Here is a 17,195-nt window from a genome sequence, read left to right as displayed (position 1 = left end):
CCCTCCTTGTAAGGGGCAGTGCATTGGTTCCTGGTGATGTCTCCACGCAGAGCCCTGGGCACATGGGTTTGCACTCAACACCATCTGAGGTGTTTGGCTGGGACTGCAGTCCCTGGCGTGAGGTCTGCCTGTTTGGATGTTGTGCCTTAATTCCGAGATGCCATTGAGGGGCTTTTCTGTCCTCGTCGTGATTTACTTCCGTGGATGTAAAGGCTTGAGTGGGCCTTTGGCGTCTGTGGCTGTGCAGGCTCTGCAGTGAGGGGTGTCCTGAGCTGTCTACCTCTGCAGGGGCCTGAGGTCCTCGCCGGGGGGCAGGGAGGGGTGGTCTGGGTGAACTGGTCATCGTCCCCCACACCTGCGGGGTAGAGGTCTTTCTCATTGCAGGGAGCACGTGGTGGGGCCAGGGCTCATCTGCACGGTTGGGAAGTGTCCCAGCTGGAAGGCCAGTTTGACCGTGGCCCGGAAGACCGTCTGTCAGACTCCTCTGTGCTGGTTCCAACCAGAATCATTGGCAGAAGGAGTGAGAACGGGGGGCAGTGGATTTATCTGCACATACCTTCCCCTCTGGCTGCACTTAGAAGCAAGTCACGCTGCAGGCCCCCTGCCCAGCTGTGGACGCGGCGCAGGCCGGCGTGTGGGCTCTGCTGCGTGGTGTGGAGCTCTGCTTCCCATCTGGGGATGAGGAGGCGACGCCGCCGCTGTCCACCGCCGCAGGGACTGCTGGACTCAGGTGTCGGAGCGCTGCCTGGCTGTGACTTCTCTGCCTGCGGTGCTGCGACAGACTGCTCGTGCCGGCGGGGCGTCCTCTGCCGCAGACCCGCAGACCGCGGAGTCACATGACTGGGATTCTCCTACTGGCTTTTGAAAGTGAAGCAAGCCTGAGGATCACGAGGACACCCCGGCTGGGCGGCAGGCGCCCCGGGGCCTGGGGGGGGCGGGCTGCAGGAGCACACAGACCCAGGGTGAGGGGGCAGTGCTGGTCCCTGCGTGGCTCCAGACTTGGGCTCAGGGAGCCCTTCATCTCTGGGCGTCCAGGGTGTTTTGTGTGAAACAGATGTTGGACAGCAGTGTTTTCAAGACTCAGCAGCACTTTGAAAAGGACGAACTGTTCAGGACCCTCAATTCCACACATAGAACCTGTATTGCATTAAATTCATTTATCATCGTCAAGTCCATCTTTCTGGTTCCCAGTGAAATCATGCGCAGTGACCTTGTTTTCTTCTACCATTGGATGCTCAAAAGGTGGATCCGTGCCTCTCTCCATTCCTACGCACATGGGGTAGGGGGCACCGGGGAGACCTAGCCCAACCGCTCCATCTCCATCGCAGTGGGGCTGGCTCTGCAGGGTGGGGGTGGGGCAGGCGGGCCCTGTGCTGTGGGGGTGTTCCCAGTCTGGTCTCCTCGTCTAAGGGCAGCGCGAAGCCTTGGGGAGGTTGGCCAGGCTACTGCGAGGTTGGTGGACTGAGGCGTGGGGGGGGGGGACGGGGGCGAGGAGGCCTCAGCGCAGGGAAGCACAGTGTGGCCAGGAGGGCACTCCTTGCCATTGGGTCCCAGCATGCACACTGCTCTCCGTGCTGGCTGTGTCCTTCACGTGGACATGTGAAGCCCCCCAAGAGTGAGGACCCCAGGGGCCGGCTTGGGGCCTGGCAGAGCCTGCATGTTCGGTGCACCTTTGTGGGGAGCTCTGACCCCTTCCGCGGTGGCCTGTTGTGTGAACACTGCCCAGTCAGCCGCCCACTGCAGGCTGGCTCAGGGCGACAGGGCTGGAGCCCACCTCCAAAGAGCCATCTTAAGAATTGGCTACCTTTGACTCTTACTGACCTTGCACTCTGTGGTTTTGTCCCCAGTGCCAGTGTGCACAGCCTTGTGACAGGTGGGGCTGGGGTGAGAAGGAGGACCACTACCATCCCCCAATTCACAGGCACGTGTCCAAGGTCAAAGTCCAAACGCCCCGGGCCAGGACCACCCAGCGAGGCCCGTCCATAACCCCTCCACAGCCCACTCTGTCCAGCCCGCGGCGGGTAACCCCGCGCCCTCCCTGCCTGCGCGGGTGCCCCCAGGAGCAGCAGGGAGGCGGACCCTGACAGCCGCCTGCGGAGCGCGGGGGCGGGGACCAAGTGGTGTGCCCCGCCCCACCCGCCCTCCGCGGTAGCCGTCTGGGGGCGACACGTCCTAGGAGCGCCAGACGGAAGCGCCGCTGGGACTGACACGTGGCCTTGGGCGGTGCTGCTCCGTGTGGGTCAGCCAGGCCGGAGCCGGACCTGGACGCGCTGCGCCCGCGGACGGCCGCCCCCCCCCATGCAGCCGCTGCAGCCAGAGGAGGCCCGCAGGGACGGGGCCGAGGACGCCCAGTGGTCCAGGTGGGGCCAAGGTGTGGGGGCGGGGCCGGGCGGCTGCTTGGGGAGGGGGCGAAGCCACTCTCCTTCCACCTGGGGTCGCGCACTTCCTGGCTGTCCGCATACCAGTACCCAGACCCAACCCAGGACCCTCCTCCCTGCGAGTGCCCCTTGAGCCCCCTCGAGGCCCTCAGGGTCCTGGTGGTTGTTCAGGCAGGAGGTATCCCAGGAGGCCTGCCTGGGGGTGGGAGGCATCATCCCGGATGGTGGAGAGGGAGCTCACAGGCACCGCTGAGTCCTGGAACCGACCTTGCCAGGAAGGACCACAGGCATTTCCAGGCCTGAGGGCAAGGAGGAGCAGTAGAGGGTCACGCACAGGCAGCTGGGGAGCCTGTCGGGGGGTGGCTGAGTCCTGCCCCCACCCGGCAGCTGTGTGCTGTGGACAGGTCTCCGTGGGCCGGGCCCAGGCAGATCGCCCACTCCTTTCTTTATCTGTGACCATGCCACTGCCACGTTCAGGAGTCCCCAGGGACACACAGCAACCAAGAACGAGGTGGGGACTCTCTGAGGAGTCCCAGACCACCGTGCCTCAGCCCTTGCTCTGGTTCTGTGGTCCATGGCCCCTCAGGCAAGCCAGCTGGACCCCGGGTCCAAAGTCGGGCCCTGGGATCCCAACGCCAGTCCACCTGCAGCTCTGAGTGCCCAGGGAGCCTGTTCCCTGTAGGGCGATGGCTGGTTCCTGCCCCTGCGTCCCCGGGACAGGCTTGCAGGAAGCCTCTAAGGGGCAGCCACCCCCGGCCCACTGAGGCTGGGGCAAGATGAGGGCAAAGCTAGTGGGGATGATGGAGAGAGGCTGACATCATGAAGCAGCCCTCAGAAGCCGAAAGGAAAGGGTATGGACGGCGGGGCGGAGAAGGGCCCAGTCTCCCTGCCAGGCATCCACCGGGACAGGGGGCTGCACTCTGTGGTACGGCCGGGTCCAGGAGTGCCCTGAGGCCTGCCTCGCTCTCGTCTTCCCTCCCTGCCGTCCTGGTTATTGAGGTGCTGATCCAGGTGGCAGGCCGGGCTTCACGGCCTTGTGGGCAGAGAGGGTTGTGGCCCAGGGCTCTAGAATGTTCTGCAAACTTCCCTCTCAGGTTCTGTTTCAGTGGCTCTGGCTGGCCCTGCCTTAACGTCTTCCCTCTGTGCCTGTCTCAGGAAGGAGCAGCTGCAGCTCCCCAGGCCCTTGACAGGCGAGGCACCTGGCAAGTTCTGGAAGGGTCTTTGGGTTCCTGGGTAGAGCCGGGCTCAGCTGGGACAAGGCGCTCCCCACCCCTGAGCGGACAATCCCATCAGTCACAGTAAGCGTGGCTGTTTATTGCAGCCAGCACAGCATGGCCTCTGCATCGACAACCACACATCTGCTCTGGTGGCCCCGGGAGGCAGGACCGCCACTCCTCAGCCACGTCCCTGGGGTGGGGGCAGCCTTGGGCCTGTGTGTTCTCTCCTGGCCTGCAGCACCGGCACATTGCCCTTTTCTGAATCGAGGGGCCACGTGACCATGCATTTACTCAGCCATGGATGCTTCTCATGCACAGGGGCTGTTGGCAGGAAGCAGAAGGTTCTAGAAGGTTCACAGGAAGCATTCCGATGAGCTGGGGGCATGGACCTGAGGTTCAGGACCGGTCAAAGTGAGCAGGATGAAGCTTTCCTGTCCCATCCTGCCATAGCCTCTTGTTCCCAAACAGCCCTCTGCAGGCTTGAGAGTCTGGGTTTGGTGTGCTAACCAGCCCTCGGGCAGCTGTCCGTGGCGGGTCGCCGCCTCCAGCCAGACTTCCTCATTCTGTGTCCCCACCAGCTATAGAGGAAGTCACTTTGCTGCCTAGCTGGCACTGCCCGCCAGCTCAGGGCCTGGGGGGCCTCTGGGGCCCAGGGAGGAAGCACACAGCACCTGGCCCCACACAGGCTCGGAGCACACTGCTTGCCTGCACGCTGAGGGGGCTTTCTTGGCGTCCTGTGGTCATAAGGAGGCCAAGGGGCAGCACTGTATTCTAGGTACCGGCCAACCTTCCAGAGCGGGTCAGCCTCAGCTGGCCTTCTGGTGTTTCTAACTAGACGTCCCACCCAGAGAGCAAACACAGCCAGGCTCTCGGGGTCACCAGTGAGAGGCACCTGAGGGCCAGGTGGGCTTGCTGAGTGCAGGTGACCCTCCATGGCTCTGAGCACAGAAAGGAATAAAGCTCCTTTGCAAGGTACTTTTGGGCTGTGGCTGTCTGCTCCCACGCCCTGCCGTTCCAGCACCCTCAGGCAGGGCACACTGACGCTTGCAGACGACCCCAGCAAGGGGCACAGGAGCACTGTGGGCTCGTGTGGGTGTCCTGGGATGGGGCATCTGGAGGCCATGGCAATGCTGCAGGGCAGGCACGCCCCCAGGGGCTCCACGGGCTGCAGCCAGCTGGGCTCAGGCCGGCAGCTGGCCTGTGTTGGTCTGTGCCTTCCTGGTAAGGCCCGCAGGGGCGTTTGCTTAGAAGGAGCAACGTCCCCGACAGGACTGCTGCCCTCGGGAGGGACACCCGGGGTGAGGTGCTCACGGGGCAGCTTTGGTCAAGGCCCAGGGATGAGCGCCGGGGAGATGTTGGGGGTGTCATCTTCAGGTTTGGAACCCCGGAACCTGCAGTGGTCTCAACACCCAGGGGTCCTGCGTCCATGTCAGATGGGCACTGAGCAAGTGCAAATGCCCACCCCCCGTCCCCCTGCCCTGCCACCGCCTCGTGGTCTTTGGTTCTGGATGGAAAACTAGCCCAGAGGGAGAGCCGGTGAGCTGCCCTGTGGGTCCGCCCCTCCATGCTGGCGTCTTCAGCCGGGGAGGCCGCTGGGACCTGTCGGGTCTGCCCCATTGTCTGGGCATCTGAATCATTCCGGGAACATTTTAAGAACCAGGAAGTGGGAGGGGGGCATGATGACGAGGGGTCACCGGGCAGTTTCCTAGTGGAGCGCCCTCCCCCAGCCTCAGCCAAAGCAGGGTCTGGTGTCCGGCTTCTGGAATTACAGGACTGGGTGTGTTTTTAGCACGGAACCCTATTTCCCACTGGACTCATAGGTAAGTGCAGAGAGCAGCAGAGGGTGCCCCGGAATCCCACCCATGGCACCCCTCGGGCACTCAGAGACCTGGCTTAAAATCCGTGGTCCCACCTCTTCACCGTGAGGGTGGAGGGACGGTGGCCCAGGGGTGGGCCCAGACAGCGCCCCAGCCTTTCCGCCTGCAGAGCTCTTTACTGCGCCACACCACAGGCCCCATCGAGAGCTGGCTGGCACGCTGGACCTGAATTCCCAAACCCCAGATGGGGCCTGGCCTACGGATACGGGTCTACTGGGGGACAGAAGGCTGGGCTGTTGGAACTTGGTCATTCACTTGGTCATTCACCCCGAAGCCCCCGAGTGATGGTGTCGAACCTCACATCAGCTGTGTCTGCTGGGGGGACTGCGGCCTCTTCAAGGGCAGTGGCTCCTTGGCTGCAGAGGGCAGTGGCCAAGGAGGGATGGCCCCGCCACAGGCCTGGCCAGGCAGAGTGCCTCCTCCTCCCTGATTATGGAAAAGTACACGGTGATTTGCAAGGGGGCGTGGACCCACGTGGCCATGCCGGCCAGAGGACGTGGACACGGTTGCCTTGCCTCCCTCCTGGGCCGTCACAATGGCTCCTTGTTGGGATATCGGGAACTGCTGGTCACTCTGCTGTTTACTGACCCATGAAGGAGGCAGATGTCATAGGTCCTGAGACCTTCCTCGATGAGAAGACAGGCTTGAAGAGGCTGATCCACAGCCCCAACCAGAGCTGCACACGGGCTAGCCGTGGCTGCTGCGGCTGCCCCAGGGTGGCAGCAGGCCACGGATGGTAGGTGCAAACCCGTGCTCCCCTGGTGAGTCCCCAGGACGGCTCTTACGGTCAGCCGTCCACCCTGCTGACATGGCGCTGGCCAGTTCTCCCCCAGCGAGGCGGGCCCTGTGCCAGTCTGGGGCCTGTCTGTGGGGTAACAGGCACATCTTATCAGGCCCATTGATCCGGCCGTGGGCACCACCTGCTGGCCAGAAGGTGCCCTCAGGCCTTGGAGATCATCCTTCCCCAGGGAGGGGCCAGCTGCCTGCTCCTGTGCCCACTGGGCATGTCCAGGGCGGGTGGGACCCGTGAGCTCCCCGCCAGTCTGCTTCGGGGCCTCTCCGCTGTCCTCCCCACCCGCCCCTCAGTGCCACGCCCACTGCCTGAGACATTGCAAGCCCCCAGCGGCGCCCCCCCATCTCCCACCCACACAAATGGCGCCCACAGCTTCTCCCTCTCTCGTTGTTGAAAAGTCAGCTTTGCCTCTGAGGATAGTCTTGATTTCCAGAGTCACCCTGAAGGGTCCAGGGCCCCGTGTGCCCCATGCACCTCCCACCACAGCTGTCCGTGTCCTGCCTTTGTCCCATCCGCGAATGTCCACAAGGCACTAGGAGCCAAAGCCCGTCGTTTGTTGAGATTTCTGCCGTTTGATTTGATGCCCCAGGACCGCATTCAGGGTTCCACATGCATGGGGTTGTCATCCCCTCCCGGCTGGGGCAGTTTCTAACTTCCTTGGTCTCACGGACAGTCATGGAGCCCTGGCCAGGAGTTTTGAGGACTGTCCCTCTGTGGACACCTGCCTGTCCCCCTCCCCACGCAGCTTCACCCCTGCCCAGGTTCTCCCAGAGCTGACCGTCCCAGCGGTGCTGTGTCCCCCTGTTGGCCACCCAGCACCGCTTGCCCTGAGGTCCTCTGCTGGGCAGACACCGCTTTCCTGGGACCCTCTGGGGACCCAATGTCCTGCTCCCACCCTGAGGGAGGCCCTCCTTTTTGGCTTCAGCCTCGGGGCCCCCTGGGCAGGTTACTGAGCTGTCGGCCACGTGGGACCTGGGTGCTTGGATCCTGACGGCAGGTCCTGGAGGGTACAACCCTCCAGCTGCGGTTGGTTTCACCGGCCCTTCTACCGGCCGGCCCGCTGTTCCCAGCCTCTGCTGCTGTAAGCGGCTCGTTTCTGGTACCGGCCTGTGCTCTCAGAGCCACAGACGGGGGGACGGAGGGGTTTCACGGCGGCCACTCTGCCCCTGGGCCTGACGCAGCCCCTTCTCTCCTGCAGGCCCGAGTGCCAGGCGTGGACAGGGACGCTGCTGCTGGGCACGTGCCTGCTGTACTGTGCCCGCGTCAGCATGCCCGTGTGTACCGTCTCCATGAGCCAGGACTTCGGCTGGAACAAGAAGGAGGCCGGCATCGTGCTCAGCAGCTTCTTCTGGGGCTACTGCCTGACGCAGGTGGTGGGCGGCCACCTAGGGGACCGGTGAGCCGCGCTGCTCCCCGCGCAGGGCTGGGGCTGCCCTCGGGCAGGAGGAGTGTGGGAAGGGCCCCTCCCAGAGCGAGACATCCCTGGGAGAGCGGAGCTCCGCAGGGAGGCGATCGGGGCAGGCACAGGTGCACAGCTCCCCCTGGAGGAGCCCCCGGCAGCCAGGGGGTGCTTGTAGGGACAGACGGACAGGCTGCACCTGCGCTCCTACCATCGCCTCTTCTGCAGAGGAGGACGGCGCAGCAGCGCCCACCCGGGGGCTGCTCTGAGCAGATCTTCGCGGCCTGCCCGTCCGCCCTGCTGCACAGCTCCCATCACTGTCCTGCTGTCCCCCTCCAGGATCGGTGGTGAGAAGGTCATCGTGCTGTCCGCCTCCGCCTGGGGCTTCATCACGGCCGCCACCCCGCTGCTCGCGCACCTCAGCAGCGCCCACCTGGTCTTCATGACCTTCTCTCGCATCCTCACGGGCTTGCTCCAAGGTAGGGCTGCCTCGTAGCTTTCCTACCCGGTCTCAGCCATGGGAGAACAAGGCGGGTGCACACGTGTTGTCCACACACACGTGTATGCACGTGTGGGCACATACATGTCCTCGCATGTGCTCCCGCATGTGGTGTGCCTTAGATCAGAGGAGGCATATCAGCCGCTCTGTGTGGCCGCTGATAAGGTCACGGACCTCAGGCCTGGCAGTGCGGCCCTGGGCGGGGCGGTAGGAGCACAGAGCCGGCCGGCGGCCGCCTGCTTGCCGCTGCTCTCGTGGGCTGGTTGGATGCTGGAGCACGGTACCTTCTTTAGAAACACTTCCCAGTCTGGCACATTCTAATGTTGGGCGCCCTCCTCTGCCAAAGAGTCTGCACCAGAGACTTGGTGGCAGCCAGCTTGGCCTGTGTCTGCGTGTTGCTGGGGAGAGCTTCCCCCGGGCCAAGGCCCCCGGTCTCTGACCGGCCCCAGCAGTCTGGCTCATGGGCAGTCGGCTCCTGCAAGTTCACTCCACGCACTGCACGTGTGGCCCGTGGCCGGTCCTGTGGCTGGGCTGTCAGATGCCGGTGGGGGTTTCTGGGCAGGAGCCGGCTCTCTGGGCGCCCAGCCAGGTGGCCCTCAGCTCAGGCCATGTCCCCATCTTCCTGGGAGGCCAGTCTGTGGCCCAGTACGGGGCTTGAGGGGCAGCCATCACTCTGGGTGACCGGTGGCACTTGGCGTGGGCTGGGGGATGGGGCCCTAACGAGAAGGCCAAGCCCCGTCTCACTGCCATGGCCTTTTAGTGTTTCCTGGTGCTTTTAGAGAAAAGCATAGAAAAGGGAGCCACAAAATCAGATTTTGAAAATCAAAAATCGAAATCAGATTTTGATACCATCGTAGGCTCACAGGAAGTTGTAAGGAAACCTACGGGGAGGGGCCAAGCTCCCTTCCCCGCCCCCCACGGCGACCGCTGGGGGCGCGCGCGGTGAGGTCACGTGGAGCGCTGCGGCTGCACAGGGCTGTAGGTGCGCCGTGGTGCGAGCGTGGGTGAGCATGGGTGAGCATGGGCAGAGTGTGGGTGTCGGCACCAGGACACTGGAGCCGGGGGGGCCCCGAGGCCAGCGTCAGGGTGATGGCAGTAGGACCGCCAGCTGGGACCCAAAGTTGTTCCCACAGCTCACGCTGGTGGCCTGACCGTGAGCACAGCTGTCCCCCACACGGAGAGTGTTTAGCTGAGTCCTGCTGGTCCCGTGGGGGTGAGGTGAGCAAGAAGGACACCCCATACTTGAGTCATCATGGAGGGGCCCCGGGGGAGCTTCCCAGCCTGGCTCCCAGCCCTAGCGGGCCTCCCTCGCTGGGCCCGGGTGACTGGTGGGGGGCACACAGCTCTCCGCTTGTTTCAGGCGTGTACTTCCCGGCGCTGACCAGCCTGCTGTCCCAGAAGGTACGAGAGAGCGAGCGAGCCTTCACCTACAGTGCTGTGGGGGCTGGCTCCCAGTTCGGGTAAGTCCCGGCCCAGGGGGCCCAGGGCACAGAGGGTGCGCCCGTGGGGTCTGGGTGGGGACAGGCCACGTGGGCGTATTTGCAGCTCGGGGTGATGGGGGGCGGCTGGTTCTGTGCTGTGGGAGACCCGCTGTCCTTGGGCGAAGTGCTTCTCTGCGCCTGAGCCATCCCCGGGCCCTGGGCAGCTGGTGTGGCTTTGGGGTGCAGAACGTGGGCCGGGGCAGCAGCCGTTCCACCAAGTCCCCTTTTATCTGCGCTGGGGGAGCCCGAGGGGGTGCCGTCCCCTAGGGGAGGCGGCCCGTGCTGCCCTGGGGGACACTGCGCACGGTCCGGATGTGATTCCCGTGCTCCCGCATGGAGGCCTCTCACGGGGAGAAGGGCCATGTTGCTGTGCTGACGGGGCCTCGCTGCCCCTGGGCTCAGGCCCTGGGCGTCACTGCCACCAGGATGTGGGCAAGAAGTCAGAGGGTCGGGGTGCCTGTGGAGGGCCAGGAGCAGCCCAAATGAAAACCGGGGGCGCCCAGTGGGATGGGAATTCTGGATAAGCTTTGTGGGGCAAACTTGCACAAAGAAAGATGTGCTGTTTTCCTGAAATCCTGCCTCGGCCAGTGCCCTGGGCCTGGGACACACAGGGAGAGACTCTGCCCACGGAGGCTCTGAGGGGAAGGCGCCCCCGGGGCTGCTGGCCCCGCTCTCCTTCCTCTGTCCTGGCTGGAGCTCCACAGACGGCCGGGCATGCGGGGGGGAGGCCCCACGGGGGTGTCTGGGACCCCGGGAGCCACCAGGCGTCCGGGCGTTGTGCTCGGCTCTGTGGCTTCTGCATGTAGAAATCTGAGACCTTCAGCCTGTCCGCCCCATGCGGCTGGGCAGCGTGGAGGTTTTGTCTGAGTTCCCAACACCACCCCTGCTTCTTTGCCCCCTTGTTTAGTTTCGCAGGAGCCACACAACAATGGGAGGCCAACTGAAGGCCTGGAAGCAAGAATTTAAAGCAACACAGGGCCCTCGTGCCACGTGGCAGCCGCATGGCTGTGCCCTCAGGGGCTGGGGGTTCTCAGAGGCCTCGCCTTGCCTGGGGGCAGCCCGGGGTCATGGCCACGCTGCTGTCTGTCCTCCAGGACGCTGGTGACAGGGGCCATGGGCTCCCTGCTCCTGGACTGGTACGGCTGGCCGAGCGTCTTCTATTTCTCCGGCGGGCTCACCCTGCTGTGGGTGTGTTACGTGTACAGGTACCTGCTGAGCGAAAAAGGTAACCGTGGCCCGGTGGGCGACTGCTGGCAAACGCAGCTGCCCAGGGAGGGGCCAGGGCCTGGCGCCCGTCCCCTCCAGCAGCCGCCCGTCAGCCGCCGAACACAGGACCCCGAGCTGTGGCTTTGCTCCGTCTGGAGGCTGAGGAAAGTGCCCGCTCTGGGCCAGATTCCGGCCTGAGAGCTGTGCCCAGGCAGACGCAGGCATGCAGGGACAGCTGCCCGCCAGGCACTGGCCACCTGGGGGGCCAACTGGTCTGAGGAGGGCAGGCAGAAGGGCTTGGGGGATCCGAGGGCAGGGGAAGGACTGAGAAGGTTGTTCAGACTCAATACAAGCATTGACCCTCAAAGGTAAATGCCGACAACCCAAGACGCTCACCGGGAGGATGACACGGCGGGACCCACACACAGCCAGGCAGGGCCACAGGGCTGTCAGGGCGCCGGCCCCCCAGTAGCTCCCCCCAAGCCGGTCGGCTCCAAGCAATGCTGTCCCCGGTTCTGAGTAGCTTTCACGTAAAAACACCTTGCTCCCCTCAGATCTCATCCTGGCCTTGGGCGTCTTGGCGCAAGGCCTGCCGGTGTCCAGGCACACCAAAGTTCCCTGGAGACAGCTTTTCCGAAAGCCCTCCGTCTGGTGAGCCGGTGTCTCCGGACCACTGTGTGGTGGGGCGGGGGGGGGGGGGGTGCGGTGGGATGGGGTAAAGCCTGGCGGATCTCGGGTGTTCCCTGGCGCAGATGCCCCCCAAGCCTACACGGGCGTGGGTCCACCCTTGGCTCCTGAGCTCCACGCCCTTGGGCCCCGGGGGTGGGAGGGCGGTGTTCACAGGGGCCCCGTGTGCAGCCCGGGGCTTGCGGACCCCGAGCCTGGCTCCTGTCCTGCAGGGCGGCCATCTCCTCCCAGCTGTCGTCTGCGTGCTCCTTCTTCATCCTCCTCTCCTGGCTGCCCACCTTCTTTAAGGAGACATTCCCCAGCTCCAAGGTGGGTGGGCCACCCTGGCACTCACGGGGTGAGGGAGGGCCAGCGAGCCAATGCCTAGCATGCCCGGGGGCCCTTGGTTCCGCCTGGACTGTGTGTGGGTTCCGGCCGCACGGGCTCGTGGCCCTGAGAGGACCCCACCCAAGCTCACGGTTGGCACCTCTGGCCTGTCACGTGCTGGCAAAGGACAGGGCGGCTTCCTGCTGCCACCGCGACATTCACTCCCTGGATGGACCACGTGCAGCTGTCCCTACGGCCCAGGGGCCAGTCTGTGGATGGTTGTTTCTGAGCATGGGCCGGGTGGTGGTAGTGACATGGGCAGGGGTGTCCCCTGCTCATCAGCTTGGCTCATGCCACCCCGGATGCCTGGCCACCCTCCCCGTCTGGTGACCAGGACCCCCTAAGCAGCATATCCCTAGGGTGGGCCTGCACCCCCAGCTCAGCCCGGTCACGGTGTGGGAAGCCACGAGGGAGACTCGCCCTGCAGGGATATAGCTCTGGTGGACCTGGAACTCGTCCGGGGTGGGGGACAGTTAGGGCCAGGGAGGCCCCTGAGCCCGGGAACCCAGCCTGTGGGCGGGGAGAGCCTTCCTGGGCATCAGCGGCCGTGGGCAGCCACTGGGCCTGTGCAAACTGTCCCCTCTGAGGCCTCCCTCCTCCCTGCAGGGTTGGGTCTTCAACGTGGTGCCCTGGCTGGTGGCGATTCCCGCCAGTCTGTTCAGCGGGTTTCTCTCTGACCATCTTATCAATCAGGGTGAGCCCTGGGGGAGGGACCGCTGGGAACCAGCCTGGCTTGGCCACACTCGGGGGGTGGGAGGCACCCCTCCTGGGGGATTCTACAAGGATGGGAAGGGGCCTTGCCCCCTGAGGACCTCTTGTCAGCGTGGGACCCTATCCCTTCAGAGCTGGCCTCCCCCAGCCTATTTCCCTGAGGGGTTTGGGTACCATGAAAGGGTCCGAGTCCTGTGACTGTGGAGTTCCTCCCCGGGGGTTGGATGCAGCCCCAACCGTCTTTGGAGGAGGAAAGGGCATTTGGTGGGGTCAGAGGTCATAGGTCCAGGTGGGCTGAGTGTGTGAGCCCAGGACCCAGCGAACACCCCGAGGACAAGGTGCTCACAGCCACGCACGCTTAGGTGTTAGTCCTTTCTAGTTGCAAAGGTGCTACCCACTCGAGGGGGGAGGAGGAGAGGATTTGGAGAAACGTGAAGAAAGCACATTTGTAACCATCCCAGCAGCCTTCCTTCTGCGTGTCTGCTTGACCGTGTCCTCATGCCCGGTGCAGGATACACACGCTCGCACACGCGCTCACATGTGTGCACACACATGCACACGGCACCCAGGACACAGGACACCCAGGGCAAATACGTGCTCACACATGTGTACATACACACACACGCTCATGTTCACACGCGTGTACACACGCCTCTTGCATGACACAGGACACACCACCTTGAGCCCAGGGCCCGTCCCTCCCCTCCCTGTTCCCTCTCTGCAGCCCTGCCGGCTGACCCCGCCAGGGTCTCAGCACAAATGGGCCAATGGGACCATCTCCCCGTCTCCCTCTGTTCAGGTTACAGGACCATCGCTGTGCGGAAGTTCATGCAGGTAGGGAGGTGGTGGGATGGGCCTCTCTGGACACCCCTGTTTGGTTCCTGGGACCCGAGAGGCGTGACCTCCAGTCACCCAACCCAGAAAGCATTTAGAGGGTGCCCTGGGTCAGTGCTGCGAGCCGGCCTGGCTGACCTGAGGCACTTCTCCCAGCTGTGTTTGTGGGTTCTCTGTGCCCGTGAGACCTGGCACACGTGTCTGGGCCTGGGTTGCTCCCATTCTCCTCTCAGTCCGACCAGTGGGACCAGCTTATCATGAAGCCTCGTGTCCCGCATCCCCCGGGCAGGCCTGGGAGGGGCTTCCCCCCTGACCTCGCCTGGGGACCCCAGGGGGGCACCACAACCCATGCCCTGCCACCTACCCTCTCTCCCACAGGTGATGGGCCTCGGGCTGTCCAGCGTTTTTGCCCTGTGTTTGGGCCACACCTCTAGCTTCTGCAAGTCTGTGGTCTTTGCATCAGCGTCCATTGGCCTGCAGACCTTCAACCACAGGTAAGGGCGGGCACCCCCCCCCACTGGAGCTGCCCCAAGCTGCCCATGGGCGCTCTCAGCACCCTGCATCCTGGGTGCATGGGAGAAGCCACTTGGCTCAGGGCTCACCCTTGAGCAAGCCATGGGGGCCAAAGTTTCTCCGGGTATTAAGCTGGCATGGACCTGCGACATTTGTAAAAACTGAATTTATGCCTGGGGAAGGGCTGGGGGGAGATGCTGAGCTCCGCCGAGGAGCGCGCTCTGGCCTCTTTCCTCGTGTTCGGTGGTCCCCCTGAGCTGCTCGGCAGCACTAGCATTCGGCGAAGAAAACCACTGGAAATTGTTTTAGGAATCGGTCGCTTAATGTTTTTCAAATTAGTAGACAGCAAATGAGTGTGCATTTTTTTTAAGGATTTATTTATTTATTTGAGAGAGAGAGTGTATGCGTGGGTGCAGTTGGGGCGGGGAGAGGGAGAGAGAACCTCAAGCTGACTTCGAGTTCAGTGCGGAGCCCAACGTGGAGCTCCATCCCATGACCCTGAGATCATGCCCTGAGCGGAAACCAAGCGTCAGACGCCTAACGGAGCCCCCCCAGGTGCCCCGAGTGTGCATTTGAACAAGCTTGACTTCCTGTTTGTTTCATCCTGGGAGTGGGTTCCTGCACTGCGTCGTGGTGCGGATGGGACAGCCGGGTGGGTGCAGGTGGCCTGTTGGGGCTGTGCACCCTGGTGTGGTCTTGAGACCCAGCGTGGCAGGTGCCCTGGCATGGCGGGCAGGCCTTGGCTGGGCTGGGTTCTGAGAACCCACTTGGCAGTTTCTAGGATCCACCTGCTCAGAGGACCAGCCTTGGGCTTAGGGGGGTGGCAGCCACCTGGTGGTCACTCTTGCCTCTTTCCCACAGCGGCATTTCAGTCAACATCCAGGACCTGGCCCCATCCTGTGCCGGCTTTCTGTTTGGTGAGACCACTGGCCTCTGCTCGAGTAGGAAGTGGCTGTTCCCCGCCCCAGGCATTGCTCACCCAGCCTCGCCCCCTCCTTAGGCCCCAGGGGCTGCCCCCGGGTAGAGGGGGCCTCCTGTGACCGGTCCTTGTTCTCTTCCTCTGTCCTGTTCACAGGTGTGGCCAACACAGCTGGGGCCTTGGCAGGTGAGATGCGGGCTGGGGTGCCTCCTGGTGGCCCTGCTCCTGAGTCTTCCCCCGCCCTCGTGTACCCCCACCTGCAGGGTGGGGCGTGGAGCTATATCGAGGGTCCCACAGTGACAGACCAGTGGGGAGGGGGAGAGTGCAACTCGGAGAGCTGGCCCAGGGCAAGAACCCAACCACTTTCCACGGTGTTCACTTTTCTGATGGTGGGTACCCCAGCCCCCACTTGACCCACAGATGTGAGTCAAATCCTCGAGGCCCAGGGTTCCTGGGGTTGAGTGCCTGGATGACAATGATGGGGCTCATTCCCTGTGGGGGTGCAGAGGGACCTGTGAGGGGCAATTTCCTGGGCAGCCCGTGAGGTCTCTGGCCCTCTGAGACCCTCTGATGCCAGCCCTCCCTTGGCCCGGCGGTTTGGACCCCTGAGTTCAGCTTCTGTCCCTTAGGCCATCCCTGGCCTCCCCTCCTGGAACCCCATTGCCAGCTCCCCTCCTCGGCACTGTCTTCAGACTGCCCTGGAGCGCTCAGCCTGCCTGCCCCATCTGCTGCAGGTGTCGTGGGCGTGTGCCTGGGCGGCTACCTCATTGAGACCACAGGCTCCTGGACGTCCATGTTCAACCTGGTGGCTGCCGTCAGCAGCCTGGGGCTGTGCACCTTCCTGCTGTTTGGAGAGGCCCAGCGAGTGGACCTGAGCCCCACCCACGAGGACCTCTAGCTGCCCCAGCCTGACCGTTCCTTCAGTGCTGTCTGCCTTGGGGTGACGGGCTCTGTTGGAGAGCCTCCCACTCCTGACTCCAGATGTGTGAACAGAGGGAGGGCGAGCCCTAGCCGAGCCCCCTGGGTGGGCCTCAGTTTCTCCAGTGAGGTGATCGTGCCCTCCCCTCAGGGTTCGTGGACTGTCAGGGGTGAGTGGAGTTAGTATTTTTAGTCGCGGCTGCATCATTACACACACACACAGTCTGTTCCACGTAGATCCACGTATCCCTGTGGTCACCACGCTGGGAGCGTTGCCCATCACTGCAAGGGCTGGGGCACTGCCGGGCTGGACTTCCCCAGAGACCTGCTCTGCTTTGATTCTTGGCCCGTGGGGCCAGATCATTCTTCGTGGGGTGAGGGGGGCTGTCCTCTGCACTGTGGCTGAATCCCTGGCCCCCACCTACTAGGTGACCCCCCGGTCATGGCAACCAACATTGGCTCCGGCATCACCACATGTCCCCAGGGGAACTGCCCCTGGGTGGGAACCACAGCTCTCATGAAGGTTGTTAGGGGCCTGTGGCATTTCTCCTTCTCCAAGAAGCCAGGCTGAGACCCTAGCTCAGTGGGCCGTAGGCTAGACGCCCTTGCCCATCTTCGGGGACGCCCCCGGCATCCCCTGTGGGTCCCTTGGCACTGGCGACATGTTCTGCCTCCCTGGCGCCCGCGGATGCCAGCGGTAAGGAGACTGTGGGTCCCTCTCCTGCCCAGCGTGCTCCCGGGTCCAGGGAGCCCTCCTGCATTGTCCCTCTCTCTCCCAACAGAGGAGCTGGTCATCTCCGGAATTAATAACAGATCTTGCAAGATGTATATGTAGAAAAAAGAAAAGAATGTGGAAAAATCACCCCAGACTTATTTAAATGATGGCTATTAAACTGGAAAAGGAAGACTATTACTTTATTACTCTTTCTTTTTTAAAAAGAATAACATGTAGCAAACATTTGTTGGACTCGCTGCCTAGGAGGCTGGCAGGGGTTGCAGGCGGTGGAGGCGACGGGGCAGGAGGCGCAGGGGCGGGGCAGGCGTGCTGCTCGGCCCTCAGGGACCCCAGGTGCACTCTGCGAGGACGGTGGGCAGCTTTCCCTCTCTCCCTCTGGTGTCCCCACTTCGGATCAGAAAGAACCTGGAAGAAAGATTCCTCATCCCTGAACTTGGGTCTGGCCTCCGTGGATTTGGCCCGATCGTTCACGGAGGCGCGCCAGGAGTGTTACTTTACCGCAGAGGCCCTCGTATCTGCTCGGCTGGAGGTTTCCCTGAGCGACCCTGGCGGTGGCGGAGGAGCCCAGCCAGGGAGACTCCCTGCGGCTGACATCCTGCGGCACCAAGCGCGGTCAGGTCCTGGGACACACGAGCTGAGCTCCGCCCTCATGGCCGCTGCC

General features: G+C 63.5%; 1 protein-coding gene across 4 annotated transcripts; it reads left to right on the top strand.

Moving 5' to 3' along the window:
* The first annotated feature begins 2,162 nt into the window (after positions 1-2,162).
* Positions 2,163-16,708, top strand: SLC17A9 (solute carrier family 17 member 9). Of its 4 annotated transcripts, none has more exons than XM_002925730.4 (13): positions 2,163-2,360; positions 7,464-7,661; positions 8,004-8,143; positions 9,524-9,623; positions 10,739-10,869; positions 11,405-11,501; positions 11,750-11,846; positions 12,510-12,597; positions 13,414-13,448; positions 13,827-13,942; positions 14,823-14,878; positions 15,037-15,066; positions 15,615-16,708. In XM_002925730.4, exons 1-13 carry the CDS (start codon positions 2,299-2,301, stop codon positions 15,776-15,778), a joined length of 1,314 nt encoding a protein of 437 aa, XP_002925776.1. In that variant the 5' UTR covers positions 2,163-2,298; the 3' UTR covers positions 15,779-16,708. The 4 variants fall into 4 exon arrangements, with proteins under 4 accessions (XP_002925776.1, XP_019662011.1, XP_034496293.1 ...); XM_019806452.2 differs by lacking the exon at positions 2,163-2,360 and adding an exon at positions 2,367-6,208; XM_034640403.1 differs by lacking the exon at positions 2,163-2,360 and adding an exon at positions 7,191-7,346.
* Positions 16,709-17,195: the final 487 nt, after the last annotated feature.

This window comes from Ailuropoda melanoleuca, chromosome 13, assembly GCF_002007445.2.
Source record: "Ailuropoda melanoleuca isolate Jingjing chromosome 13, ASM200744v2, whole genome shotgun sequence".
Lineage (NCBI taxonomy): Eukaryota > Metazoa > Chordata > Mammalia > Carnivora > Ursidae > Ailuropoda > Ailuropoda melanoleuca.
This window is presented reverse-complemented; position numbering and strand designations above follow the sequence as displayed.